The 27,109-nt window shown below is 29.9% G+C and overlaps 4 protein-coding genes and 1 long non-coding RNA gene across 17 annotated transcripts; 3 read left to right on the plus strand and 2 right to left on the minus strand.

Moving 5' to 3' along the window:
• Window positions 1–33: 33 nt before the first annotated feature.
• Window positions 34–1,782, plus strand: LOC100649019 (putative inositol monophosphatase 3). The gene is made up of 5 exons (XM_012309957.3): window positions 34–593; window positions 761–1,009; window positions 1,093–1,253; window positions 1,315–1,432; window positions 1,515–1,782. Exons 1-5 carry the CDS (start codon window positions 335–337, stop codon window positions 1,754–1,756), a joined length of 1,029 nt encoding a protein of 342 aa, XP_012165347.1. The 5' UTR covers window positions 34–334; the 3' UTR covers window positions 1,757–1,782.
• Window positions 1,783–3,745: 1,963 nt separating this feature from the next.
• Window positions 3,746–5,484, minus strand: LOC100649577 (cell growth-regulating nucleolar protein). Its single transcript, XM_012309956.3, has 3 exons — window positions 5,058–5,484; window positions 4,618–4,985; window positions 3,746–4,537 (listed from the first exon to the last, which is right to left on the minus strand). Exons 1-3 carry the CDS (start codon window positions 5,180–5,182, stop codon window positions 3,933–3,935), a joined length of 1,098 nt encoding a protein of 365 aa, XP_012165346.1. The 5' UTR covers window positions 5,183–5,484; the 3' UTR covers window positions 3,746–3,932.
• An 86-nt stretch (window positions 5,485–5,570) lies between these two features.
• Window positions 5,571–15,429, plus strand: LOC100649136 (tectonin beta-propeller repeat-containing protein). 5 transcript variants are annotated; one of them, XM_012309959.3, is made up of 25 exons: window positions 5,571–5,710; window positions 6,386–6,644; window positions 6,736–6,918; window positions 7,234–7,386; window positions 7,472–7,564; window positions 7,694–7,874; window positions 7,950–8,173; window positions 8,253–8,456; window positions 8,545–8,723; window positions 8,805–8,937; window positions 9,025–9,251; window positions 9,339–9,470; window positions 9,540–9,696; window positions 9,770–9,932; window positions 10,001–10,104; window positions 10,176–10,315; window positions 10,401–10,749; window positions 10,821–10,971; window positions 11,055–11,251; window positions 11,332–11,541; window positions 11,626–11,727; window positions 11,804–11,939; window positions 12,008–12,199; window positions 12,807–12,964; window positions 13,047–15,429. In XM_012309959.3, the coding sequence occupies exons 2-25, from the start codon at window positions 6,420–6,422 to the stop codon at window positions 13,095–13,097; spliced, it is 4,044 nt and encodes a 1,347-aa protein (XP_012165349.1). In that variant the 5' UTR covers window positions 5,571–5,710; window positions 6,386–6,419; the 3' UTR covers window positions 13,098–15,429. The 5 variants fall into 5 exon arrangements, with proteins under 5 accessions (XP_012165349.1, XP_003396363.1, XP_048263466.1 ...); XM_003396315.4 differs by lacking the exon at window positions 5,571–5,710 and adding an exon at window positions 5,754–6,274; XM_048407509.1 differs by lacking the exons at window positions 5,571–5,710; window positions 13,047–15,429 and adding exons at window positions 5,754–6,274; window positions 12,438–12,583 and having other exon boundaries at window positions 12,807–12,938.
• Window positions 14,797–26,973, minus strand: LOC100649257 (cationic amino acid transporter 3). 9 transcript variants are annotated; one of them, XM_020863619.2, is made up of 11 exons: window positions 26,744–26,973; window positions 18,597–18,725; window positions 17,877–18,127; window positions 17,202–17,330; window positions 16,712–16,972; window positions 16,171–16,460; window positions 15,751–16,091; window positions 15,513–15,673; window positions 15,263–15,429; window positions 15,083–15,191; window positions 14,797–14,981 (listed from the first exon to the last, which is right to left on the minus strand). In XM_020863619.2, exons 3-11 carry the CDS (start codon window positions 18,103–18,105, stop codon window positions 14,860–14,862), a joined length of 1,809 nt encoding a protein of 602 aa, XP_020719278.1. In that variant the 5' UTR covers window positions 18,106–18,127; window positions 18,597–18,725; window positions 26,744–26,973; the 3' UTR covers window positions 14,797–14,859. The 9 variants fall into 9 exon arrangements, with proteins under 9 accessions (XP_020719278.1, XP_012165358.1, XP_012165360.1 ...); XM_012309968.3 differs by having other exon boundaries at window positions 18,579–18,725; XM_012309970.3 differs by having other exon boundaries at window positions 17,202–17,315; window positions 18,544–18,725.
• Window positions 20,992–25,383, plus strand: LOC110119389. The gene is made up of 2 exons (XR_007224726.1): window positions 20,992–24,580; window positions 24,698–25,383. It is a non-coding gene; the product is annotated as an uncharacterized LOC110119389 (long non-coding RNA).
• Window positions 26,974–27,109: the final 136 nt, after the last annotated feature.

Raw genomic sequence — 27,109 nt, forward strand, 5'->3', positions numbered from 1 at the left:
TTATATTATGCTAGTAGGTTTGATTAAATTTACGATACATTCAACTAACCTAATATAACCTTACTAATATATCAAGTCATCATGCAATGCATTTAAAAAAAATTAAAAAGAAAATAAATATTTACAAAATATATGGTAAAATATTAAAATTAAAGGAAGCACGTATGAATTCAAGTTTCATGTCAATCATGCACATAGACATAAAGATCTAATGTTACTGGGAATTTCAAATAAAATAAAAATGGCCGCGTATGGGACAATTACAATGTCTCACTGTATTAAATAAATCGAAGACACGCGTGTACATTAATTTAATAGGAGGGAGAAATATATTATGCATATCAGAATGTCTATTCGAACGAGGAAAGCTATTATCTGTGGGATCATTATATTATTAAGTCTGTTATACTTGTATACGAATCGGAGTTTGTATACAAATGAACAAAAGTATACAAATGTGCAAAACAAGAACATTTCTTTAAAATTACTTCTTGCTGCCGCTATAAGAGCAGCAGAAATTGGTGGTTCTGAAGTAATAGCAGTTCATAACCAAGCTAAATTTGAAATACAAAGTAAAGGGAAAACGAAAGAGGGTAATTAAGTAATCTGTATTATTTATATTGCATTTATATGTATAAATGATATAGAACATTATTAGATATAGATATATTACAAAGTTCATGTTATAGAATAAAAAATATGATACATAACGACATACATAATCGCATAAGTAATTTCGTGCTATTTTTGATTTTGATAGGTATAAATGACCCAGTAACAGAAGCAGACTATAGATCGCATTGTGCAATGTATCATTCTTTGCGTGAAGCATTTCCAAGTATAACAGTAATATCAGAGGAAACATCAAAGGATTGTGATAAAGTTACTGTGTCAAATATAAAAGATAATATTAATACTTTAAATGAGTATGATATTAAAGATGAAATTATAAATACAAATGACATTACAGTATGGATTGACCCTCTTGATGCAACAAAGGAATTTACAGGTTCCAATAAAAATTATATGTTTTTATATATTATATAACCAATTAGTTATTATTCTTCTATTAATATGTTATTTGTAATTTAGAGAATTTGCTGCAATATGTTACAACCATGGTTTGTGTTGCTATTAAAGGAAAACCTGTAATAGGTGTTATATTTAAACCATTTGAAACAAAACAAAATTCTAGTTTGTTTTGGTCATGGACTAATCACGCAATTTCAAGAAATTTACAAGTACTGCTTAAGGTAACATACACAAAAAATATTAATAACATGTCCTACAAATTCTTTCTTTTTAATAAACCAGTTAGAAGATGAGAGAACACCAATATTGATTGTATCACAATCACATGCAGGCCAAATTCACAATGTTACTAAGATTGCATTTGGTAAAGATGTAAAAATTGTTTCAGCAGCAGGTGCAGGTAATTGTACTGACTTTATTATTTGATTAATCTCTGCTCTATTGTTATGAATCAGCAAATTTATTATATTATCTATGATTAGGTTACAAATTTCTAGAGGTTGTAAGTGGAAATGTAACTGCATATGTTCACATGACTGCAATAAAAAAGTGGGACATTTGTGCTGGAACTGCAATTCTTACTGCACTTGGTGGAACAGTTACTCAATTGTTTGATCAACAGTTAATAAGCTTTGGTCCAAATGATTCCAAAGTACTTACATGGGGCCTTTTGGCTACCACGAGTAATCATGCTTGGTATTTATATAAATTTTCAAATATTTAACATAAATATTAAATCTTCGAATTTTATTACCAACTTTCAAGTCATTCTTCCTGTCAAAGACTCTTTTCTAAAGATCACAAATATGCTAAAGACTGGATACCAGAGTTCAATCTATCCTAAGCAAATATTTTGTTTAAAACATTTATTTAAAAGTTCCATATTTAATATTCTTTTGGAATACTTCCAAGTGAGCATGTTCTTTACAGTAATTTTACATTATAAAAAATTAATATTGTACTATTTATTGTTGTCACAATATTTTATATATTTTATAGTTGTTCATTGATAGACTAATTTTAGATAAATTCTGTGATACTTTCAACAAGTTTTATCTATTCATCTTATTTAAAAAAAAAAAAAAAAACAATAAATGTTTTTCTACGATACATCTTGTATAACAATATTTTGTTACTGTTGATACGAATAAGATACAATAAACTTTAAGAACAAATGAACACACTAAAAAGAAATGAAAATGTATATAAACTAAAAGCAGAAGAATGCTCTTGTAGATTTTGATCTAATCTTCCCAATTTTCCCCAATTCTACAATTCATGTTATAGAATAAAAAATATGATACATAACAACATACATAATCGCATAAGTAATTTCGTGCTATTTTTGATTTTGATAGGTATAAATGATCCAGTAACAGAAGCAGACTAATAATTCTGCAAATGCTCTTCACAATATTTCAATTAAAGAGCATTCACAGAATCATTGCTGTAGAATTGTGAAAAATTGGGACGATAGTGTCCGAAATCGAACCCGAGTACTTGGCATTTGTGCCAATTACGTTAAAGTATGTGTCGAGTTTCTTCTGATAGTTGTTCCCGAGAGTATTCTTAAATTGTGTATCCATATAAGAGCAAATTCGCAAATTTTTACTCTCAGATAGACGATAAGAAACTTGTCGAGAACTTATTATGCGATAGAACTCACAGAACCTTGTTCAGTGAAAATTGATCTGTGCCTACACTTTACAATTTCTTTCAGTTTCTTTTAATCTACGAATGAAGTGAGACTGTGATTAGGGATATATAAAAATTTAGGTCTTTGATTATTGTCTACAATATTCCTGAAAAAAGGAAAGAATAACGTAGAAAGAAAAGTTGTTAGATCAAGCTATAGATTCACTATAGACTGTAAACGGTTACAATGAAGCATATTCATCACCTACAGATAATTTTAGATTGAAAGTGCTCAGCAGTTTCGTAATTTTGTACGAATGAATGTAGTTCAATGTAATTAGATTAATTGTTTTTACTTACAATAACCATCAATACGTATGTAGCATTTACTGCATAAACTGGAATTAAAAATTTCAAAATCCCAAAATAAGGCTAATTTGATATTCTTATTTCATCAGTTCTGCTGCTGCTCTTTTTGTATTTTCTTCTTTTTTTGAAGTTCTTATGACATTTGTAATTTGAATGTTACAATCATATTTACATATTTAATTTTTCTTACTTTATGGTACTTGATTTTTTAAATTATTAATTTAACTAAAACTTAAGCATTTAAACTTCGCCCTAATTAATTTTTCATGATTTCTGTATTCGAAAAGAAAAATGCAATTAAATCGAACGTTTAATTCTTCAATTATTGTATTTGAGATAACATGCTTCTAACTGGTGCTCGCAAGAGCTACTTTCAGAATATCAAACTGTTTAGAATTACGAAGATAGTTCTCCGGTAATCCTGGTACTATGTATCCATTTTGAGAGCAAGCTAGAACGTTATTGTTTCCAGACAATCACTTTCAAACACAATATTCTATTCTCCAATAAACACATAAGTATCTTTACTCACTACGACGTTGGCGTTCACTACTATTCATTTTCCACGATCCTAGTGTTGAATATGTAAGAGCTCCAATTACACATTATTGTCATAACACGAATTTTTAATAAAATTTACAGTAAAAGAATTAAAAGCTAGCTTAGAATTTGAAAGAAAGGAGGATAAAGAATTGAACGCACTTAAAAATAATTTGCAGACATTGATTCATAAAATGGACAAAGATCATAACAGTAATTTTTTAGCCTTTGTTTTATGTGAAAGTAATTTATATTTTCATTGCAATAATGTTGTATGTTAATGTTATAAATTACTGTATGTTAATGTTATAAGTTACTGATGATGTTGTACTTCCTTTGAAAAAGTGTCAATCAATTTAAGCTAAAGTTACTTTCTCATCAGAAATGGTTATTTCTGATATCTTTTTCAATTTTTTATTGAATTTATTAGATGCTTTTTCTTCCGATATATTATTTGAACATGAGTTCATATACCGTGAAAGTACCTTTTTCTGTAATTTTTTTAAGGAAATTTCTCCTTTACTCTTTACTATATCTAAGATGGTATCTCTCCAATTGAAGGTTGATTTTTCTACAGTATCATCACAGTGATTGATTGATGTTTCAGAAAGTAAAGCATCTTCGCTTTTTTTTGCAGGAACATCCGTAACAATATCTTCATTTTTCTTCTTAGAAACTGGTTCTTCTGTAGCCTCTACAGCATGTTTATTTTTTTTCTTGACAATAGGTTCATCCGCTTGCTGTACTATTTCGGATATTGTTCTCTTTTTCGATTTCTTTTTCTTAACATTATTAACAGTATCAGCGTCAGCATTTCCCATGCCATTCACTTTATTTTTATTCAAATGATCTTCAGTTTGATTTTCTCTGTCTAAATTTTCATTATTCTGATTTTCAACTATATTATTTTCTTGATGTGTATTTGCATCTTCTCCATTATTTACTTTTTCGCTTGTTTTATCTATTCACATATTAAACATAATGTTACAGAAATTTATAATTATAGTTAAATAAGCATTAAAGTGCTGGTTGTGAACTTACCATTTTCCTGCTGTTGTTTTCCATTTTGTGTATTAGTACTTTGTGTACTATTCTTAAAAGCTGTTTCCATTTTATCCCACACAGAATTAACTACTGATTGATTTGCTCTATTACCCACTGCATTTTTTATGAAATTTAAAAATTTATTTTTTTTACGTGGAATGTTTTCATATTTGGACAGGATATTTAAAAAGTTTCGTTCTGCTGTTGATAAGTTTGTTTCACTATTTAATAGACTATTTACTACATTAATCCATGCTTGTTGCTTTCTTTCACCCTTATTTGCACCAGCTTTTGGAACATAATCCTTGCCTCCATATCTTTCAGCTTCGCTTTTACATTTCGTATGGACTACATATTCCTCACCTCTTGAAACAATCAAAGATACATCTTAATGAATTAAAAATAATGGAGAAAATACCAATTTTATTAATACTTACCGAAAATCTTTGAAACAATCGACACATGTTAAAAAGGGCGCGGAACGACATTGAAATTCATAATGCTTCGCAACTTTTGGCTTTTGTAGCGTTTCACCACAATTATTGCAAGTAAAAACAACCATTTTCTATAATATTTTTACTTCAAATAAACAACGATTTTATAAAATATAAATAAGGACGAATATACAAAACGTTTGATAACCTACAGATCATGTACATTTGCAATATTTTAAACTAAATACACCATTCTCGAATTACTTGCACGTTGCACGTGCAATTAGATGCTTCATTAGATCGCGTTTACAATGGATTTTGAATTCCAGAATCAGAATATGCGTAAATTTTCATAGAAACCAATAAATTAGTTTGTTGTGTAGGAGTGATGGTGTAAAATATTTAATAAATCGTATTTATCGGTTTTATAAAATTAAAATAATTATTTTATAGATTTAAATGTTTTATTATATGTGTTTATATTGACATTTTACTTATTTTTGAAATATAAGAATATTGTAAGTTAAAAAGTATTAAACAATAGGGATTTAAATATTATAGATATTACTTAATTTTATATATGTTTAATAAATGCTAAGATGCATTGGTTAAATAATTAATAAGACGATTTGTCACGTCAAACTCACGTCTAAGAGGTGAGTTTGAGAAGCAGTGTTACTAGTTACCACGCATGTAATCACGAAATTCAGTAGAAATAAAATAACATAATGTCGATTATAATATTTATATTATGCATAAATATTATGTGATGCACAAGAAGCTCCTCTTATATAAGAAATATGATAGAAATTGCGCCTATTAATATTTCAAGTCTTAAATAGATATCACCTTTATGTGATAAATATACCGACATCTTTATTCATACTCGTAATCAGTAAATGACAGTTGGCTGTGTGTCATTCTTATCAATTGTCATCTTATGTGTTATCAAATATGTTCTTTATTTTTAGTTTCACAATTTATTAATTTGAATTTTCACGTAAAAGTAGCGTGCAATTTAACATAAAACAATTTATGTACATGATATATAATGTTAATGATGTAAAATGTAAAATATAAATAATTTATTATAACTAAGATTAATTTTTCGCGATTATTGTTTTATCTTATCATATTTATGTAGAGAAAGTTATATCTGTTGTTTAATATTGCCTGCAGTGCAGGGAGGATAATTTATATTTATTTTTAAATACATAAAGGTATTATTCATGTGTCCTTAAATTCATTATTAATTTACACAGTAATACAGCATCTAATAATATTAACGGGAGTATAATTCCACTGGTATCAATATAAATATTACTTTATAGGAGAATTAAAGTGTTTTTCTATTAAAATATTGAAATGCCAAGCTCATACTTATATGCTATAAATAATGAGGGACGTGTGTTTGGATTATCAACATCTGGGACTATGTGGAGAGAATTCATGTACTTAGGTCTGGAGTTTAAACAATTATCAGCAGTACCACATTTTATGTGGGCTATAGGTGGCGATCGTCAAGTTTATGTACACGTGCATGGCTTAGATGTACCTATAAGAATCAAAGAAGAAATATATGAAAATGAAGTATGTTTAAAATGTCGTTGAACAAATGGTGATTACAATTATGCTTACATGTAATTTTTATTCAGATTTTAATAAAATACAATATTTACAGCGTTGGCTTCCTTTAGAAGGATTTAGTGGAAGATTATTACCTACAGATAGGTATAATTTTTCTAATCAAGATGGTACAGTTGACCGTAGCAGAGAGAAAGTAAGACTACCATCTATGGCTTGGCAATGGGAAGGTGATTGGCAAATAGAAACTACATTAGATGGCCAACCGTTAGATCATGATGTAAATATGATAAAATTTCTTTAAATAATAGAGATTAGATTATTTGTTTGTAATTTATTTTATTTGCTTTGTTGATTTAATTTTTTTTATTAATAACAATGATTATATTTACTTTATGAATTGTGATTTAAAACATTTTAATTTGTATATTAACAATCTGGGTGTAGTTATCAATGAGTTAATAATGGAGTAATTCATTTTTAATTGCCTCTGTTGTCATATTTCTTGTGACTTTCTGTTTATATGTAGATTTGTTGTCAGTTGTCAACATCGAAACAAAGTGTTATGATCACAGAGAATCTGATATTTTGGTAGGGATGGACATATGCAGTTGATTTTCCAGCTACATTCACAACGAAAAAGCAATGGAAATCTTGTGTTAGGAGAAGGAAGTGGGTTAGATATAGGAGATATAGTGCTATGAATTCGTGGTGTGCTATTGCACCTCTTCATAAAGATGCAACTAAGGTAGGGTTTCTAAATCTTTACATCATAATAATATTGAAGAATTTTTATAAAAATTTATGAAATGCACAATACCATATATTTTTAGGAACCATTTATTGACATATCTGTGGGTGGAAATCAAATACCTGGAGGTAATCCTGGATGCCTTGTAGTCTGGGCAGTAACTGCTCATGGGAGGGTATAATATTTAAAAGAATCTTTTGAAATATTTTAGTGATGTATTAAATAATTTATAACAATAAATTTTGTACTTTTGGTTACTGCAATTATCATAATGTTATTACGAATTTAACAATGATTTGCATAGGTAATGTTTCGTGTTGGAACTAGTACAACTTGTCCTGAAGGTCAAAGGTGGAGTACTATAAAATTAGCAAATGGATATGAGGTGTGTCAAATCAGTGTTGGAATTACTGGTCTTGTATGGGCTGTATTAATGATTGGCAAAGCAATTGTGCGCACAGGTGTTACTAGAGAAAATCCCATGGGTATGTATAACTTATACTATCATAATAATATTTGATACAATCTTTCATATTGATGAATATAATGTTATTTTGTAGGAGAAGATTGGGTAGAAGTTGATCCTCCACAAAAAGATTTAAAATTAACACAAGTTAGTGTGGGTACAGATGCCGTGTGGGCTGTAACCCAAGATGGAAATGTATGGTTCAGAAAAGGCATTAAAGGTGAAATGAGTGGAGTATGTGAACAAATGGGTGCTGGCACTGGATGGGTGGAAATGTTAAGTAAAATGTCACTAGTATCTGTTGCTCCAAATGATCAGGTAAATTAATTCATACTGAAAAGGATAAATATTTATCTTTAATAAGTTGTGTGTATATGCATATTTAACATTTCTGAAGGTTTGGGCTATTGGTCATGAGGATAGATGTTTATATTATCGTTCTGGCATTACACAATCGGAATTAACGGGTAAAAAATGGAGATTAATAAATGCACCTCTTCAGCTTAGTCGAGCAAGTAGCAATGCTAGTTTATCATCGAGTAATAGACATAGTATGTGTGGTACTCCTCAACAACAGAGGCATCAAAGTTGGGGATCATTGGTATTTATTTTGCATAAATTTTAGATACTGCAAATAATCAAGTATATTGTTTATTACATAATTACATAATATTACATAATATTTACAGAATCGACCACATAGTACTAGCGAAGGTACTATGTTGATTAGAGAATGGGAAGAACAATCTCGTTCTGCACCAACACCAACATCTTTGAAATTATGGCAACGTACGAACGATGGTACTTCTAATAAAAATCCACAGCAAACTTCTTTCCAGGATATATATCTAAATGAAGGCAAGAAAAGGTAAACTTCTAATTATTTCATACATATTTTAGTTGTAGTTTTATAGTGGTCTTATTTTTTTCTTAATTGATAAAATTGTAGATCGGCGAATTCATTAGATATGGATGATTTAACCGAAGCTAGCGTTGCGAATATAACTATATCGAATGAGTCATTAACTAAAACTGGAGAATCTATAGTAGTTTCTGGAAAAGGGATGGGGAATGTTGTCAAGGTTAATAAATAATTGAATTTTTTCACGCATTTTTTCACTTACAATCATTTCTTCCTAAAATTAAAGTTTGAAACTAAAATAATGTAGATCAATCCAGCTGCATGGAGCCCTGTTCATTCAATTGGCTCCATGGTAGGCGCTGAAGCTCATCCAGAAACAGATGGAAGTATTTTCGATCCTGACTTGACTAGTGATTCCGGTGTTTACGGAGAAGATGAGAGCTCTGGGGCAATGTATTGGGCTGAATGTGATACCTCTTGGTATAAGGTAGAAGCTGGAGCATGTTTTGTTGACACATCTAATCCCCCGAAATGGTAATATTGATACTGTAAATTAGCGTAAATCATAAAATTGTTTTATAATAAAACATAGTTACTTACATATTTGACTTAAATTTGTAGGATTGCAGATACAAATGGTACAGGTCACGGCGATATAGCCGAGACATGGAGAATATATATTTTAGAGGAGTTAAAAAAAAGATTACAAAAAGTACAATACGATCCATCAATATACGAGAAAGTAGTTGAGAAGTAAGGCTTTGTATATGAAATTGAAATTAATATATTGAAGATCTCTTTATTTATAATGATATATTACAGATCATCTTGGATAAAGAATGGTGATGCAAAATGCAAAGTTAAGGGGAGTACTTCATATGAAGATTGCATTATTGAATTAGAATGGATAAGTAGTGACAATGATTCTTTAGATTCTGGAATTGTAACTATTTTAAATTCGGACGGAGCGACAACAATTGTAAGCTGAATGAGAAATATAAAATAATCTTTTTACTAATATTTTAATGAGACTTTAACTAGTGCTTTTTCAGATGCAATTTCCTGTGTCTGAGATTATGTGTGTAATATGCTGTAGTGAACCAGGTAATCCACGGATAGCGATTCATACTCCTCGTATGCCTCGTTCTAAAGTTCTTAGATTACAGTTTTCTAGTGATACTGAAATGGAAGACTGGCTAGCGCATTTAACCTCAGGTATGTAAATATGTTATGTTTAATGAATATAAAAATAGATAATATAAGATATTTTTTATATTTTTTAGTTTCTTGTAAAATGAATAATGTTTATGGGAAACCTGGTCCTAATTCAATATGGGCTACAACTGCATTAGGAGATGTGTATCTATATGACCCTGCTGCCTTAGAAGTAAGTTAACATCTGAAGTATGTCATGCAACAAACTTTTACATTAGTATTTTACATATGAATTATTTATAGGAAAATCAACTTTCTAATGATGGTTATATACAAGAATTGGATGCTGGAAAAGGCTTACCTTTTGAATGTGTTTTGCAAAACGGTTTTGGATATGGCAGTTCTCTAAAAATTACAGCTTGTATTCATGATGATGCTGACAGGTAAAACATAATAATTTACAATTATTTTAATTATTATTAACATTTTTGTATATTTCAAAATATTTGATATTTTTTCAATTTCTAGGCTATCAATTAATTTTGTTTGTTATTCAACGGTATCACTGAAACAAAAGTCTGTAATGGATAGCCATGATGTAGCATTACATTTTAATCCAAGACTAAAGGAAAACATAATTGTACGAAATACATATCAAAATGGACAATGGGGTGATGAAGAAAGAAACGGAGGTAGTCCGTTAAAACCTGGTTCTGATTTCACCTTAGAAATTGTTTGTGAACAACGAGGATATAAAATTTATATCGATGATACGGAATTTACTTGTTATAGCCACAGAATATTACCACAGAGCATTACTCATTTACGAATCAAGGGATTGATGACATTGTGTAGCATATTTTATAAATCCATATCTGTACGTAATAACCTCGATATTAATTTAGTACTAACTTTTTGTAACTTGATTGTAATGAAAATTTTATGTAGGTAATAATTGATCCAACTACTATGTTTTGGAGGCAAATGGGTGGACATTTAAAAAAGGTTGAAACTTGTTCTGTTGGTGTAACATGGGGAATAGGATATGGTAGTACTGCATGGGTATATACTGGTGGTTGGGGTGGTTTATTCCTGAAAGGTAATATTTTCTAAAATAAAAAGAAAATTATATTGTTAAAAGGCATAGAGGTATGGTTTAATCTTATACATTATTTTATACAGGATTAGATAGTAATACGGGAATAAACTGCATGGTTGATACTCACAATTATTATGTTTATGAAAATCAGCGTTGGAATCCGGTAACTGGATACACATCTCATGGTCTTCCAACTGATCGTTACATGTGGAGTGACGCATCTGGACGACATAAACGTACCCGAGAACATACTAAACTATTATCGATGCACTGGCATTGGGCAAGGATATACATATTCTTTATAATATTCAAGCAACAAAGTTTAAACGTTTTGTGTTAAAATATTTTACTTTATAATAGGTGTCAGATTGGATAGTAGATTTTCATACCCCTGGAGGTGTCGATAGAGACGGATGGCAGTATGCTAGAGATTTTCCTGCTCAATATCATGGTAAAAAACAGTTTACCGATTACGTTAGACGAAGACGATGGTTTCGAAGGTGTCAATTAACAACTAGTGGACCCTGGCAAGAATTAGGGAACACAAAATTACTTGATGTTTCTTTATATGTAAGGAATATTAAAACGTGCACTGCTTTTTTTATAAAACATAAAGCTAAAACAGTAACTTTTTATTCATATTTTTATTCGTAGGCACCTGGGAAACCTGGTTCTGATGCTCCTGTTTATATATGGGCCATTGCTTCTAATGGCGAAGCTTTGTTTAGAAGAGGTGTTTCGGAATCTTGCCCTATGGTATGTTTACAAATTATTTATAGCATCAATGTCATAAGTATTTACATTAATAAAATTATTTAATATTTATTTATAGGGAGTTTCATGGGAACATATACCAAGTGATCAAGCTTTAGTAGGTATTTCATGTGGTCCATGCGGGCAAGTATGGGCTGTTGGAAAGAATGGTTCTTCTTACTGGAGATTAGGTATTACTCCTGCAAAACCAACAGGTATATAATAGTATGAATATATCTTTGTTATTATTGAAATCTTTTCTAATTATTATTTGATTGTTCAGGAATACAATGGCAGAATGTTGAACCACCATCAGGTGCTCATTTGAAACAGATTTCTGTTGGAAAAGACGTGGTGTGGGCTTTAGATATGGCGGGTAAATTATCTGTACGCCATGGTGTGCAAGTGAACGTTTTCCCAGAAGGAACGCACTGGCAAACGCTTCCTGTGATGCCGAATGATCCCATACACATAGGTATTTGTTAAATTTGTGTATCGAATGGACACTAATAGACAGCATTCCCCAAAACTATAGATTCCAAGAGTGATTTTTGTAACTTCTTTAAACGTTTGGTTAGCTTAATTTTTAGAAACAATTTGCATTGGCACTAATGTGTAGTTAGATAAAGATTGGAACTAACGAATAATAACGAATAATGTTTTATCAGAGCGTATGTAATGATTTCATCAGAAACTCATCTGATCTTTTCTAGAAAAGAGAGAAAAATATATGGTGTTATCCCCAAAGGCTGCATATTTTGGAAAAATCTTCGTATTAACCCTGCTATTAGTAAACACTGGAAATATACACAAAACATCCATTTATTTAAATGCACTCTCTGCTATAGGTATACCTTAGGTATATAGTTGTAACTTATTTCGCATTGTGTTATAACAAATTTAGACGAATTTCTATAGTACATTAAAATTTATTACGAATTTTGTAGTACATTAAAATTTACCACAAATTTATTATGAAGTTATGAATTGTTTTTAATTATTTCATGATTACAAAAATCATAGTGTTCATCCTGTTTATTTTATTACGTGTTCAGTATGTAATGTGCTCTTATATTGTCCAGATATGGCTGTTGCAAATGCGAAACAAGGCTTTCGACAAGTTGCCATTGCAAGAGAACAGGGTCAAGTTTGGGCAGTTTCAGGAGCTGGTATACTTTGTCGTAGAATAGGTATTACAGATGAAAATCCTGCTGGGACTGGTTGGGCAACCGGGATAGGGGTAAGTTTGATAAATTATATAGTTTTATTATATAGCTAAATTGTCATTGAATCAAATTATATAGTTACATTTATTATGACAGGCAAATTGGCAACATATAAGTATAGGAGGACTTGTAAATAAAACAAAGTGAACGCCTGACATTTAGATGGATAATGATCCTTTTAGTCACATACACAAAATATTGGAAATATTATAGAGAAATATAATATTCTATTGTTTGATTTTCATATATTTTTCATGAATAAGAAAAGTCAATGCATGCGCAATGATATGTATGTTTTACACGTATGTATAGGCTTAGCTTTTGCAACTGATTCAATTTTATAACACAAGCTGGACTCTATGATGTATTTAATAAATAATAGAGGTGTTATCTTATTTAAAACGTACAAAAATTAATACTGATTGAATGTATAATTAATTACGTTGTTCTTAAAATGAAGTAGCTTACTTGTTTTATATTATTTTCATTTAACAAGGAAAATAGATATAAATATGTGCAAAGAAAATAACACTATCAATAAGATTATTTATAGAATACGTCACTAAACTATTCGAATAAAATCTATTCGTATAATTTTATTATAAAATTTTATATTGAAACAATCTACAAAACATTCCAAATATACGCGTTTAAATAACTAGCAAATAATTCATATTGAATAGAAAGTGCAAGAAGCATTAATTTTATTTTTCAATAATTACATAATATCGTTAGAACTCAATTAAACTATACAAGATGTCTTGCCTAGGTATAAATTATTTTTATTATTATGGAGTAATAAAAACAAAATGATAATGTGAGACTGTTAATGAAAATATTTAATGAATTGAGATTATAGTAAAACAAATAATGCTTTGTATTTTTTTATTTTGTAATCTTTTACTTATCATATGCTTTTTCTATTTATAAAAACGGCATATTTAAAAAGATCGCTAAAAATTCGTGTATATAAATGTTTAAATAGGTGGGTCATAAAGTAAAGCATCGGTTTGTATTTAAAAAGCGTCTCACTCCTTTTTAAAAAATAATACATTAAATGTTCCTATATAAATAAAGTTCATGTAGTGCCTCTAATACTATAATTTTACGTTTGAGTATTTATGTGTAAAGACTTAATTTAAAGTATTGGAACAAGTTTTGAAATTACTACAGGTAAATATTATAAATTTTTATAGACTCTCTCTATTGTATGAATTTGTAATATTGGAATATTTGTAATATACCATTAGTAGTAAGTTAATTATAGATGTTTTTATTATAAATGTTGAAGCTTATTCTGTTCGAATTATAATATTAAGCTTTGCCATGTTAACCATTGAACTTGTATCATGCCATTGTCTATACTGATATATACAGCTTATTGATGAACATGTATTATAATTTCAGATATTTAATTAAATTATATTATTAATAAATTTGATTTTCCTTAAAATGATATATTTTTCTAATAAATACGCAATAAATAATATAAAACAATATATTTCAACCATGAAATCGGTATCTAAATAAGTAATGAAATATGTACAGTATATATCGACACATTTTAGTGTATAAAACAAAAGAAAACAAAAGTTTTCACACAACCTTATATATGATAGAGTAGCTCAGATTTTCTAAATGAAATAATTTTGAAGTAATTTTGAATTTTTATGGTAAAATCTATTTTCCTCTGTAAGAATAATTTATAAAAAATAGTCTATACAATCAAGATGATATCCTATCTTAATATTTTATATTTATTAAAAAATATTGAAAGATGTAGTACTAAGATGAATATGCTCGTATTTTAAAATTGCCACAGTATTCATATGCGTAATATCTAAGATTATCCTTTCTGAACAATTTTTATTAAAATATACAAAAAATATCACATGTGGCGAGATAATTATTAGAATCTGGTTACGATTCTAACTTGGTCCGCGTACTTTCGTTTTAACATTTCTGCTTCTCTTTTATCTCTTTTTCCTTGTTCGCTGTGAGATATGCCATAAAAGAAATAAATAGCAAAACCTGTGAAAAATAAAGATAATTAACAACATATGATTATAGGCTATAATGCTTTTGGTTTCTTTCTCAAATATTATCAACATTTTGTATGTATATGTATGTACCTATAAGCATCCAAACAGCGAATCTGATCCAAGTAAAACCATCTAACTGCAACATCAAATATAAGTTTATGAAAATACTGCAACATGGAAGAAGTGGTACTAATGGCACCTGCAAATGATAGAGATAATTAAACATGATATTAATTGCTTTGTTCTTATAGTTTGTTTTGGAAGACTTACCTTAAATGCTAAATCAATGTCTTGAGTAGGTTGTCTTGCAATAATAATCATAATTAATAATAATATGTTTACAAGTACGATTAATATCACTAATTCTATCACATTGCTGCCTAATGCTGTGGTATCTACAGAATTAATAAAAAGCGCAGTAATAAATATAACAATACCTGTAACAATAACAAAACGTATAAGAGCGATGTTAATTATGTTAAAATTGGTAAATAACTTTTTTTCCCCGTTTAACACTTACATAAAATTCCAATACTGTATTTTGCAACTTTATTAGACATCTCAGTTACTTCTTTCTGATTCTGTAAATTAATAATTTGTTTTAATATGTTGACTGACGTTACCTTGTAGTCATTCATTGCTGATACAGAACGATTTGATGTGCACTCCTTCGGTTGATATCTAAATGATACAATAAATATGTTAGATTTAGTGTAATTAACAAATAAACATATTTGAATATTATTGCTCTCATATACCTTAATATTAAAACGGATATCGCCACTATTGCGTATGCCAACAATGTTCCAATAGACATCATGTCAATTAATTGTTGAAGATCAAAAATAAGTGTCATGAATCCTGTAAATAAGCCAGAGACCACTGTGCCGAAAATGGGTGTCATTGTTTTCGGATGTACTATTGCAAGTTGCTTAAAAATTATCCCATCGCTACCCATAGCGTAAAGTATCCTTGGTAGAGGAAACATCGCCCCAAGCAAGCTTGTGCATAATGCAAATGCCGCACCAATATTAACGATCCATTTAACAGTAGTCCATCCAATTTTATCGAAAACATATGGAAATGGCGTATCGACATTCTAAATATACAAAATATTTTTGTATAAATATAACAATAACAAGAGCTCCAATTAAAATTTAACTCGTGTATGAATGTACCTGGTCGTAGTAAGGCCACATCATAGTTAGCACGGTTGAGATACTAAAATAAGCCATTAAGATTATAATTAAGGAAACAACAATGGCTATGGGTATATTGCGTTGAGGATTTTTAGCTTCTTCACCGGTAGTTGCCACAGCATCGAAACCGACGAAACCGTAGAAACATTTTGCCGCCCCCATCATTACTCCGCTTATACCAAAGGGCATAAAGCCTCCTGATCCTGCGTGTATTTCGGGTTTGTCCTTGGGTATATCCTCCACCGATATCCTCCAATTAGCTGGATCAGCTAAAAGGTCACAAACAAATCAGCTAAGGTCATTAAGCTTTTAGATGATAAGACAAACTAAATTGCACTCTCAAGGTCTTTCTTTCACAAATATTTACAGACTCTGTTTAATATTAAAGATTCAGATAAATCGTGATTAAAGAGAAATTATAAGACACCGAGTGACAAGATAACTGGATGATATGGTGGGGCTCAGTCTTGAAAAACCTTGATCGGTATTTTAATTTTAAATGATAATTTGTAATTATTACCTTTAAGGGACCCCGCCACTACGATTATTGTAATGGTAATCAGGTTTATTACAGTGAATATATTATTTAAAATTGACGATTCCTTCACCCCCGTGCTTAGTAAGATTATAAGAAGCATTACTACACCGAATGCAAAGAAATCTGGGTATTTTGATAAAAACGAGATGTTTATAGGCATTGCGGCTTCCAATTTCTCGCGTATCACATTTCCTGTCAACGCATCCAAGTAACCGCTAAGTCCTCGAGCGACGCTTGCTGTACCTGATTGAGGAATATATGTGTATATAAATTTAACAATCAGACAAATATTTTTATTTTATTCGTGAAAAACATTTTAATTCTGTTTCTTACGAATAGTAGATTGTAATAAGTTTTAATACTAAGATAAAATTAATACTCTTTGGAAAAACAAGTATTCCTTTAAGAATATTTATCTTCGATCGAGTTTTAGAGAGAGTAATTATGCCTTTCACAATCTTTATCTGCTTACCTATTACGTACTCTAAAATTAAATTCCATCCTATGATAAAAGCAATGAATTCTCCCACTGTCACGTAACTGTAAACATATGCAGATCCTGCCTTGGGAACCCTAGAAGCAAATTCTGCATAACACATTCCTGTAAATTCAAAATGACTGTCTTTATATACGCAACTCATTATTAAGGAGCTATATTTTCGAATTGATACCATATTTTACACAGTATATAATATTTTAAAAGTGAAACAGTGAAAGTACTTCTATTCACCATAAGTCATTTGTTAATTTTAAACATAACCTTTAACAAAACACGTTTGTAATGAAATTCTTCTCATAGGAATATTTTATATAAATAATATAAAGATATTTATGCAATATTTTGACGAACGTAATTAAAATAAGAGAATGTAAGCAAATATTTGTTTCACTAATTAAATATTGTAACAATTACTATACTTTAGATATTCCTACATTTTACGTATTAAGTGCGTTTCGTGTCATAAGAACATATATGTATAAACATTCGTAGTATACATATAAAACAAGCGGTTATAATAAGTATCAATTTCAGTTTGGCAAAAACCTTTGCCAGGCGTTATCACGAGGCTTGTTTAACTAATAATGTTTCTGATAAGAATAAATTGTCAATATCCGGGCAACAGGCGCGAATGCGATCTTAATTTACCGGCAAATCCGGAAGCGATAGCTGCAATGAGGAAGGCGATGCAGACGGCTGGTCCAGCCGTCTCTTTGGCGATGCTGCCAGCGAGGACATAAACACCGAGACCGAGGGTCGAACCCACGCCAAGTGCTGTGAGGTCGAACAAGCCTAAAACCCGAGCTAGTTCGCTTTTGCTCTCGAGATCCTCATCGATCCGTCTCCGAACTAATACCTTCCATATTCGGCTCGCCATGGCACCCGAGCTTTTTCACTTCCTTCGCGTAAAAAATAATATTTGTGGCTTAACTTGTTGTTTTTAATCGTTTATCTTATAATAAAATTAAATACACTAAAGATACAATTTAAAGAAGTTAAATTCAACGAAAGTTTAAACTAAATTTAGCGAACTGAACTAAATTATAAACTAAACTGTTTAATAAATTAAATAGTAAACTAGATTTAGTAAAACTAAATATACTGAATATACTATAATTAAATATATTTATTATACTAAATATATTTAATATATTTAAATATATTTAATATACTATTATTAAATATATATACTATAATTAATTATAAATATACTATAATTTAATAAACCTTAGTACAATAAAATGAAATTTTAATAAATCTGGATACAATAAAGCTACAGTTTAATAGAACTAAATACTATAAGACTAATATATACATGTAGCGAGGGATGATTAATTTTGAACTTGGTACCCTGATGTTTTAAAGTACCAAGGTTCGATGGTTCCAAGGTTCCAAGATCATTCAATATTCTTCAAGTGAACACTGATAGAAGCAAGGCGTTTGAACAAGAAGAATGTAACTTGCTGTTATTTGAACTCCAAGCTCGGGGTTCCGCATCTGAAATACATAAAAATATTCCTATGTATACTTAAACAATCATGAAGCAACAAGTCAATTCTCATTATTAATCTTACTGGTCTTTTTGCGTTTGAATAGTTAGTAGATTAAGTTTCATATTTATACAGATTCATGTCTGAAGAGCGTCTAACAATATTTTGGTGCTAGCTACTCGAAGTCGTGGTCACTTTGATTCCTGGAGCTCAGTACGTATCTCCTTCCTCCTTGATTCATAATAAATCTACTTAAATGCAGAGAACTTTACGAGATAAGGGATAGTGGTGGTAATAGACATGGTGAGGTACTGCAAGTTTCGAGCACCGATAACTATTTGTATACGACGATAATGATATATAATGTTTCATGAAGATAATAAATCATGCAATAAGATCAATACAATAAAAACGATCGTTGATTATTTCCAAATAATTCAAACAAAATACAGAATAATACAGAGCTAATACATAACTTCAATTTATGAATGGCTGCCTTATCTAATATCTCTTTTCATATCACAAAGGCTTGCACAAAAATGTGTTTTTTCCTTTGCTTACTAGAATGTATATAGAGATTAGACATTGTTCTGTCGTTATTATCTTATAAAAATGTTGATTGGAATATCATATGGCGTACATTTTAGTCAGGACGACAAGTGGTAGATTAATCAATCTTTGCTCTTGAAACTAATATAATTAATTTAATACAAAATAAAGATATCGAAGATAAAAAAGCATGAAAGCATTCGTATCTTTTGTAATTATAGCATTTCTGAATTTTTTCGATATAATCTCTGCCTTTCTCAGAAATCAATTAATAAAATTGAATGAAAATTATTGATACGACATCTAATATAATAGAAAGAAACGATATCAAGATTCTTGTATTTTAACAATATCAGATTTATTCAAGAACGTTTGTAAATCTTAATCTTCAAGCAAATACCACGGAAATTTTGTAATATTCAGATACATGACTATTAATAGTAAATGCACTGTTTGCCTTCCTCAAATGCATTAGAAAGGTCAGCAATGCAGTTTCTTGCAGTTCTCTCCTAACTAATCATCTCTGTACATCCATAATTTTATACTAACGCTACATGTGAACGTGCTTCGATATAGCCTACAGCTCGTTTTATCGCAAATATCCTAGATTGATTTATATATGATGTAATTAAAAGCTACGTACGGGGGTTTTCACGTAATTTGCTCAAGCTATGAGCTCTGAAACGGTAGAAGATAAAAAAGATCATTAACTGAAATTTATTTCGAATGATGTAGGTATTATTTGGTATACGTGTTCATTACCGAAAAGGAGATATTTTAAAAATTTCTGGATCATCTTTATTTTATATATATACGTGTATAAATATATATATATATGTATACATGTTTTTATACATGTGTATAAATATATATATATATTATATAAATATAATATAAATTGTATAAATAAAATATAAATATAATATATTAAATAATTAATAAATATATATAATATAATATATATAATATAATATATTAAATAATTGTATAAATAAAATATAAATATAATATAAATTGTATAAATATATATATAAATATACATGTATAAATATATATATATTTATACATATATGTATAAAAACATGTATACATATATATATATATTTATACACGTATTTATATGTATACATGATTTTATACTTCAATCGAGACATCGTTTTATCCATATGTATATATATAATAAAACAGTAAAAGGATTGTGTCTGTACATTGAATAAAAAAAATAAAACAATCATCCAGGAACAGTAAGCTACGAAGTCAAAAAAGCTAATTTTTAAAATTTTTGTCTGTCTGTTTGTGCTTGCATCACGTAAAGCTACTGAATTGATTTTGATGGTGTTTTCTCAGTTGTATAGCTTAAATGTCCGAAAAAGAAAATAGGTACTGATTTTATAGAAGCTAAGAAATAGCTTGACATCTGAGTTGTATGCGTTAAGTGTAATGCGTTTCATGAAGGTTAAGTAATGAAGGTTATCGTTAACATCGTCTTTTTTCTGAAATCTTCTTATAACTTAACATTTTTTACTGCAGAGATTCACATAATTGTTAGTACAAAAAATGTCGGTATTTTATTCATAAAAATACATCAATAATTGTAGAATATAACGTGTAAAAGATAAGGAACAAATACTCTTGCATTCATTTTCTGCGTCTTTCATACACTAAATTTGACAAAATTAAAAATCAAATGTCATTTAAATTAATCAATTAAAATATTTTTAGCAATCAATTTTCGATATTCCGCAATGAAATCGTTTTCATATTCTAACATTTTAGAGCTACAACTTGTGTAAAGAGCTATAGCTAAATGGAACACCCAGTATAGGTATATGATATATGTATGTGTTCGTTGCACAACTATATTGCTGCAACGGACAATGCAACTTGCACACAACAACTTTTTCGTACAGATAAAGCTAGAATAGCGTTAACAAGGATATAACGAACAGTGATAAATAAGGAAAATTTTCGTAGAAACAAGGCATTAAATCACAATATTGAAATAAAATTCAAGTTGAATCACTAGCATAAACTTCAATACTTTGCCTCAGATAGTTCGCACAGACATTTTGTTCAAGGATAGCAAAGATTCTTCACGGATACGTCAAAAATCTTGGTGTTTATTCTTCAAAGGTCAGGTATTCATCTTTAATATTTTTATCTATTTGTTATCTTCAATAATCTATTTGTCATTTTTTCTTCCAGTCAATTTACTAAAGATTATTATTTTTTTTTAAATTTTACTGCCATTTTAGTATTTCTAAAATTACGTATATTATCATTATGAGTAAAGTATTTATTTTTTCATATTTAAAGTATTTTTCTATTTTATAGAATCAAACTGTTCATAATACTATAATAAATTACTTTCTTTTTAAATTATGCTTAAAATATTCGTTTTAATTAATATTTTTGGATCTTTAACCTGGTTTCTATCAAATGTCTATTATTGATAAAACAATACGTAAGTTATATTATGTTACATTTCTTGATATTTATTAAAGATTCACTGCTTAACTAGTTCTTAATGAATAGATTCTCTAGAATTCTTTTGTCTAACAATGGAAACGTATTAACGAATTCTTATAAATGTGTACAATACGTATTTTTTCATAGAAACTCTCAAGTTGTTGACAGTTGTCAATCATTTACGTGTTTGTGAATCACCTTGATCTCTTTAAACGACGATCGTGATCGGTAAGTTAAAAAGACTAAGAGGAATGACTCTTGTCATTACGTATATATTTACGACCATACGCGTAACGCATCTTGATTTCTACTTTCCTATCTCCAGTACATTAGGATTCCCCGATCATCGCATCGCTGTAATTACGCCACGTTTACGATATCCATAACACGTACATGTATATATATGCTAACATATACGAGAACACGATGAATTATGACTAAATTATTCGTTCTTCGATTTCCAATTTCCACGATATACAATTATAAATGTATAATTATCATAAATGTAATATACAATGGCTATAAAAACTATTTGTACTTGTATTTTTCATATTATATTTATGTATTACATGTTACAGTTTGATATGAAACTTAATATGCTAGACCTTAATTAATTAATATGTAAATGCTATAATAAGCAAAATGATGCAAGGATACTTTTTATAGTCACTGTATATTCTTCGTTGAAGTTGCACTGTAAATATTTAATAGTAAGTGAGATTATTCGTCTTGTAGTACGAAAGTCTCGAGACGTGTCGATAATCTCACGTTTAAAAATATAGAGTCACCTAAAGAACAAAGTAAACACCAAGCATGGAAACATACGTGTGAAAGTTAACGCCGTGAAATTTCAAGCCAGTTATCAAATTTGTAGCAATGCCACTTGAGAGATTATCTCAATTAGGACAAAAAGCCTCATGCTACCTTAAGTCTCAAAGTTTTCGTGTTGGCAATATCGACTAATTGAAATAACCTACAACTGTTTTTGTTTATAATTGTCATGTCGTATTACACTGTCAAACGTCCTGTATAACAAAAAACGGGAAGTAGTTTAGAACCACTTATAAACCTATAAGATCTTATATATTTTATCAAATGATCCAGTATACGAGTTCTTTTATTTTTCTTTCACTTCTAGAAGTATTTCTCGAATCTTTATTATTTTATCTCTGTGGTGTCGCGATTAAGCGTTATCGATCACGTGTGTCGAGCACTGTGAAATTTGATCGGATAAACCTGCGAATTAATCGATATTAGAATTTTCGGTGACATTGGCGCGATAGAGAGCCAAACAGATTGTGTAGAACCCAGGTTGGTCAGCGTGACAAGGTTACAGACCAATTAAGGAGAGACATGGTGGTACCGTGTCCCCATTGCGCGATCCCCCTCGAACGAGCCTTTGCGTAATGTCTTTATTTACAAACCATATGCGAACCATATAGCAATTTCACCAATCAGGCCACTGATGCCTGACACCGGGTAAGGCCGAGGGTACGTTCCGCGTGTCTTTAGCTAAATTTACACCTTTTAGTTTTCGATGACCATCGCGGGTCATTCATTGAAAAACACTGTTTTTGTACAAAGTGACCATGAATTGAGCTGGTAGAGTGTACTATAGCTTTTATTTTTCACATTCACTGTGGATGAGTCATTTACGATAATCCTTCAAAATGGTAGGTGTATTGGTAGGTAAATTCGGCTTGAATCGTCGATCGAACCGTAATCATTGATAAGCGACCATGATCTGGACCGTTCCCCATGTAAAGTGAAGTAAGTCCATAGAAACTTGTAACCTTACAGAATTTTTCAAGAATGATGCCACCTCTTTATGAATCGTAAAATTAACGGTACATTGTGAACTTTCAGAGAAAGGAAAAGGAAAGGAATGGAGGTGATGCCGTAGAAGAGAAAAATTAAAATTTCAGATGAACAAGTTTCCAATAAACAAACATTTAATGTAAAAATAGTATGATTATTCATCCAGATCTCGTCAACGCATCGATTGTCACGCGAATTTTATATTTATATCATTATATTATAATAAATATATTATATCATAACATTTAATTTTTGTAAAATATCAATTGTATTTGCGCACTGTTTTTTTATATTGTTATCTAAATCATTGACACAATTGAAAATTAGTCAATCCATGAAATTTATCTTATTTTAATCATTCTTAAAAATTTAGTAACTTAGGTCACCTGTTAACATCGCTATAGTCAACATGTAAAACCGGATCAATCTCGATCAATCTGGATTATCGAGATCGAACGATCCAAATCCGGATTATCGAGTTCCGCGTTCATTTTATTAATTATGGAAAAAGGAGAAATGAAATTTCATTGATGTAATTATAATTTGTAGGAAATTATCCGGATTAGCGATACTCGATTGCGCATGATGTCAGACTGCGATTAATGTGCAAACGCATTTCGATCGGACGTCTCGACAAAGTATTTGTTACACAAACATAATCTTCTATTAAACAAACTTGCGATTCAAATATAATATTTAGATAACAAGTCAAGCAATTATTATACATGCAGTTATAGACAACTTGACATGAATTAATCAAGAATTTCAGCGGCGATCCTTTGTACACAATGTTTGTTGCACTACCGGAGTATATTGCATATGTGTTACGTAGATATATGAGCATCGATGGCTATTTTTCGATCCTTGAAATCTATATTTTCACTTTTATAACCGTCGTCATAAAAAGGGAACAATAACGACGTAACGAGAACGAGTTATAAAAACACAAAAAATGAACTCAACACAGTGGAATGGAAACAATAGTAAATAATCGAAACGTCTCGAAAACAATTTACGTGTGAACAGGTATAGAGATAACCGTAATTGAATCCGCTTTTTCTACGAACTGACAATTAGCATTACGTGGCCTCCAGAAAAACCAAAATATTTCGCAAAGCTAATCTCTTGCAAAATTCTTTTTAGCGGATACGTATCCTTAGTTGGAGTATCAATTATTACACATGTAGCCAGGTATGCGGATTGAAAGTATGTACTAATGAAGGAGAAAGGAGTTTTTTTTGTATCTGCACTACACAACTACAGAGTAAATGAAAATCATGTACGTAACAAACGCTATACACGTAAATACGGATCACGTAACCTCTCACGTATAATCTTTCTAAAAATTCTTTTCTTTTAAAGAAGTACTGTCTTGATAAATAGCCAGCGTATCTTCGATCCTTCTTAGTGTTACTGTCTCACTTCATTCCTATCTCAGACCACGTAGCAGAATTCTTGTAAGCCATTACTGGCATGGACCAGATTCAGTCCTAATCCATGATCAGTTAAAAAATCAATACTATATCTTCTAAAACCTATATTTTTGAAAGTTGCTGATATCTTTTAAATCTTATGTTCGATAAACTGATAAAATAAATTAGTGACATTCCGATCAAACAAATAAATTACTTGAATTATCAATCAAATTATTAACTTGTTATATAACTGAATAATAAAAATTGAAAGATTGCAGTTGAGAACAGGTGACATTTGGTCTTCTTATCATATCGCTCCCTTTGCAAACTTGGATAAGAGATCTAAGAATAATATATCGTCGTTCTTAATCGTACAATTATGATTAAAAATAAATCTGCATTTTTTATTGCAAATCACTACTCATGTTAAATGAAAGTGGAATATTGTCAATTTTTACCATTAATTACCTATCACTCTATTTATACGAAACTGACATAAATGAATAACCATCCTTTGAGTTTCTTCATTCCCAAAAATGAACAATTAATATTTTATCTTAGGTTTTGAAGTATCTCAAAGATAGGCTCAAATAATTAAAATAAGATTATCAAAAATATATTCTGGGATACATACGAAATAAAGATAAATCGGTATCAAGTCTTGTTTTTTCATTTCATTGTTATTTAAATTTTTTGATCACCTAATGCTGTCAATCATTTTGCCAAATGACGTTAAGGTGATAGCGACGAATCAACAAGTCGATTTTCACGGTATAATAAATCACTAGTAACAACCGAAATAATTCGATTTCATGCATTTATTTATAACAATAACAGCTAATTCTTTTTATAACGACGACTTGCAATATAAATATTTTTTGTACTGTCAAATCATTTATCAAAAGACAACGTAATACCTCCATTAATAATTAATTTATGAATAGTATAAATTATCAGTCAGTCATCGTTAAACATTCTGACTATCTTCCATTTCAAGAAATTCCATTAAAAATAAAATTCGCAATCTATAATTGTTTTGCAAAAAGTTCATTTTCTGTTGACACTGATGTTTTGCGAAGAAATCTGTTGTTTACCGCTAATACTTTAGCTTTGTTAATAATTATACTACAAGCTTACTTACTAATCTTCGTTACAAGTTGCAAATAAAAATGTTTAATTACTAGTAATTATTACTAACTACTTATTAGAAAGTGTTACAGAAGAAATAATAAATAAAAATAAAATAAAAATAAATAAAAGCTACAAACTTCTTTTTGTAGATATCGCATACAAGACAGTCTTACACCGATTAATTCCTATCGCAGAGAAAGATTCTAAGAGCCAGTAACAACCTTCTACCCTTTACTTGTGTCGTTTGTATATATTCTACAACGCATACAACAAACGAGCACATGTTCATATTCACCTCTATATAAAATACCATCGTTGTGTTAAAAGAGGAATAAGGATAAAAACAAAAATTACCTGAGTGTTTATTCATAGATGCATTAGCACGCTTGAAATGAGTATGTATTTGTAAAAATAGATAAGAAATGACATACGCACACATGTACGCGTGCGTATTCGTTATTACAAATTACGAGAAGGTGTAAAAACGTAATTCAATAATTCAAGTATATATATATATATATATATACTATACATATATACATATATATATTAACATAAATTTAATCTCTATATATAAGAGAACGAAAAGCAATTATTGCTTATTGTTAAGGAGAACGTATAACGCGAACGACATTATCCTTACCTGACTTTGAAGGTGTGCGTTAGCAAGGAAACTAGGTGCGTGGAAAATTTCTCACATGTAAAGTCACTCTGTCCGGACAGGATGAACATACGTAATTGAATCGGAAGTAGGTCGGCACTGTAAAACCGGTCGCACCGGAGGACGATCGCAAACTAATAATGTGCTCTAATATCACGATGCTCGCTTCCACCTGTCTGCTAGCTAATAAACCTCAATCACCTCCCACCATGATTTTGAAGCGGCCACGTTACCACTCGAAAACTTTGGATTCCTTGCTTGGGGGAAAGAAGCCTGTATATCATTCAAGTGTACATAAACAACTTCAATTCTCTTATTTTCCTTACACCTAAACGATTTTACATTCGT

The sequence above is a fragment of the Bombus terrestris genome, chromosome 7 (genome assembly GCF_910591885.1).
Source record: "Bombus terrestris chromosome 7, iyBomTerr1.2, whole genome shotgun sequence".
Classification (NCBI taxonomy): domain Eukaryota; kingdom Metazoa; phylum Arthropoda; class Insecta; order Hymenoptera; family Apidae; genus Bombus; species Bombus terrestris.

Excerpts from the sequence above, each read along its gene's own strand:
- LOC100649019 (XM_012309957.3), top strand. The coding sequence starts at position 335 with ATGCATATCAGAATGTCTATTCGAACGAGGAAAGCTATTATCTGTGGG. Across the intron at positions 1,010-1,092 it reads TGCAACAAAGGAATTTACAG|AGAATTTGCTGCAATATGTT; the intron begins GTTCCAATAAAA and ends TTTGTAATTTAG. Across the intron at positions 1,254-1,314 it reads ATTTACAAGTACTGCTTAAG|TTAGAAGATGAGAGAACACC; the intron begins GTAACATACACA and ends TTAATAAACCAG.
- LOC100649577 (XM_012309956.3), bottom strand. The coding sequence starts at position 5,182 with ATGGTTGTTTTTACTTGCAATAATTGTGGTGAAACGCTACAAAAGCCA. Across the intron at positions 4,986-5,057 it reads GATTGTTTCAAAGATTTTCG|AGGTGAGGAATATGTAGTCC; the intron begins GTAAGTATTAAT and ends GATTGTTTCAAG. Across the intron at positions 4,538-4,617 it reads AAAACAACAGCAGGAAAATG|ATAAAACAAGCGAAAAAGTA; the intron begins GTAAGTTCACAA and ends ATATGTGAATAG.
- LOC100649136 (XM_012309959.3), top strand. The coding sequence starts at position 6,420 with ATGCCAAGCTCATACTTATATGCTATAAATAATGAGGGACGTGTGTTT. Across the intron at positions 7,875-7,949 it reads TACTAGAGAAAATCCCATGG|GAGAAGATTGGGTAGAAGTT; the intron begins GTATGTATAACT and ends GTTATTTTGTAG. Across the intron at positions 8,724-8,804 it reads CTAAATGAAGGCAAGAAAAG|ATCGGCGAATTCATTAGATA; the intron begins GTAAACTTCTAA and ends ATAAAATTGTAG.
- LOC100649257 (XM_020863619.2), bottom strand. The coding sequence starts at position 18,105 with ATGGCGAGCCGAATATGGAAGGTATTAGTTCGGAGACGGATCGATGAG. Across the intron at positions 16,973-17,201 it reads AATTTTAGAGTACGTAATAG|GTACAGCAAGCGTCGCTCGA; the intron begins GTAAGCAGATAA and ends TTCCTCAATCAG. Across the intron at positions 15,674-15,750 it reads ATATCCGTTTTAATATTAAG|ATATCAACCGAAGGAGTGCA; the intron begins GTATATGAGAGC and ends TGTATCATTTAG.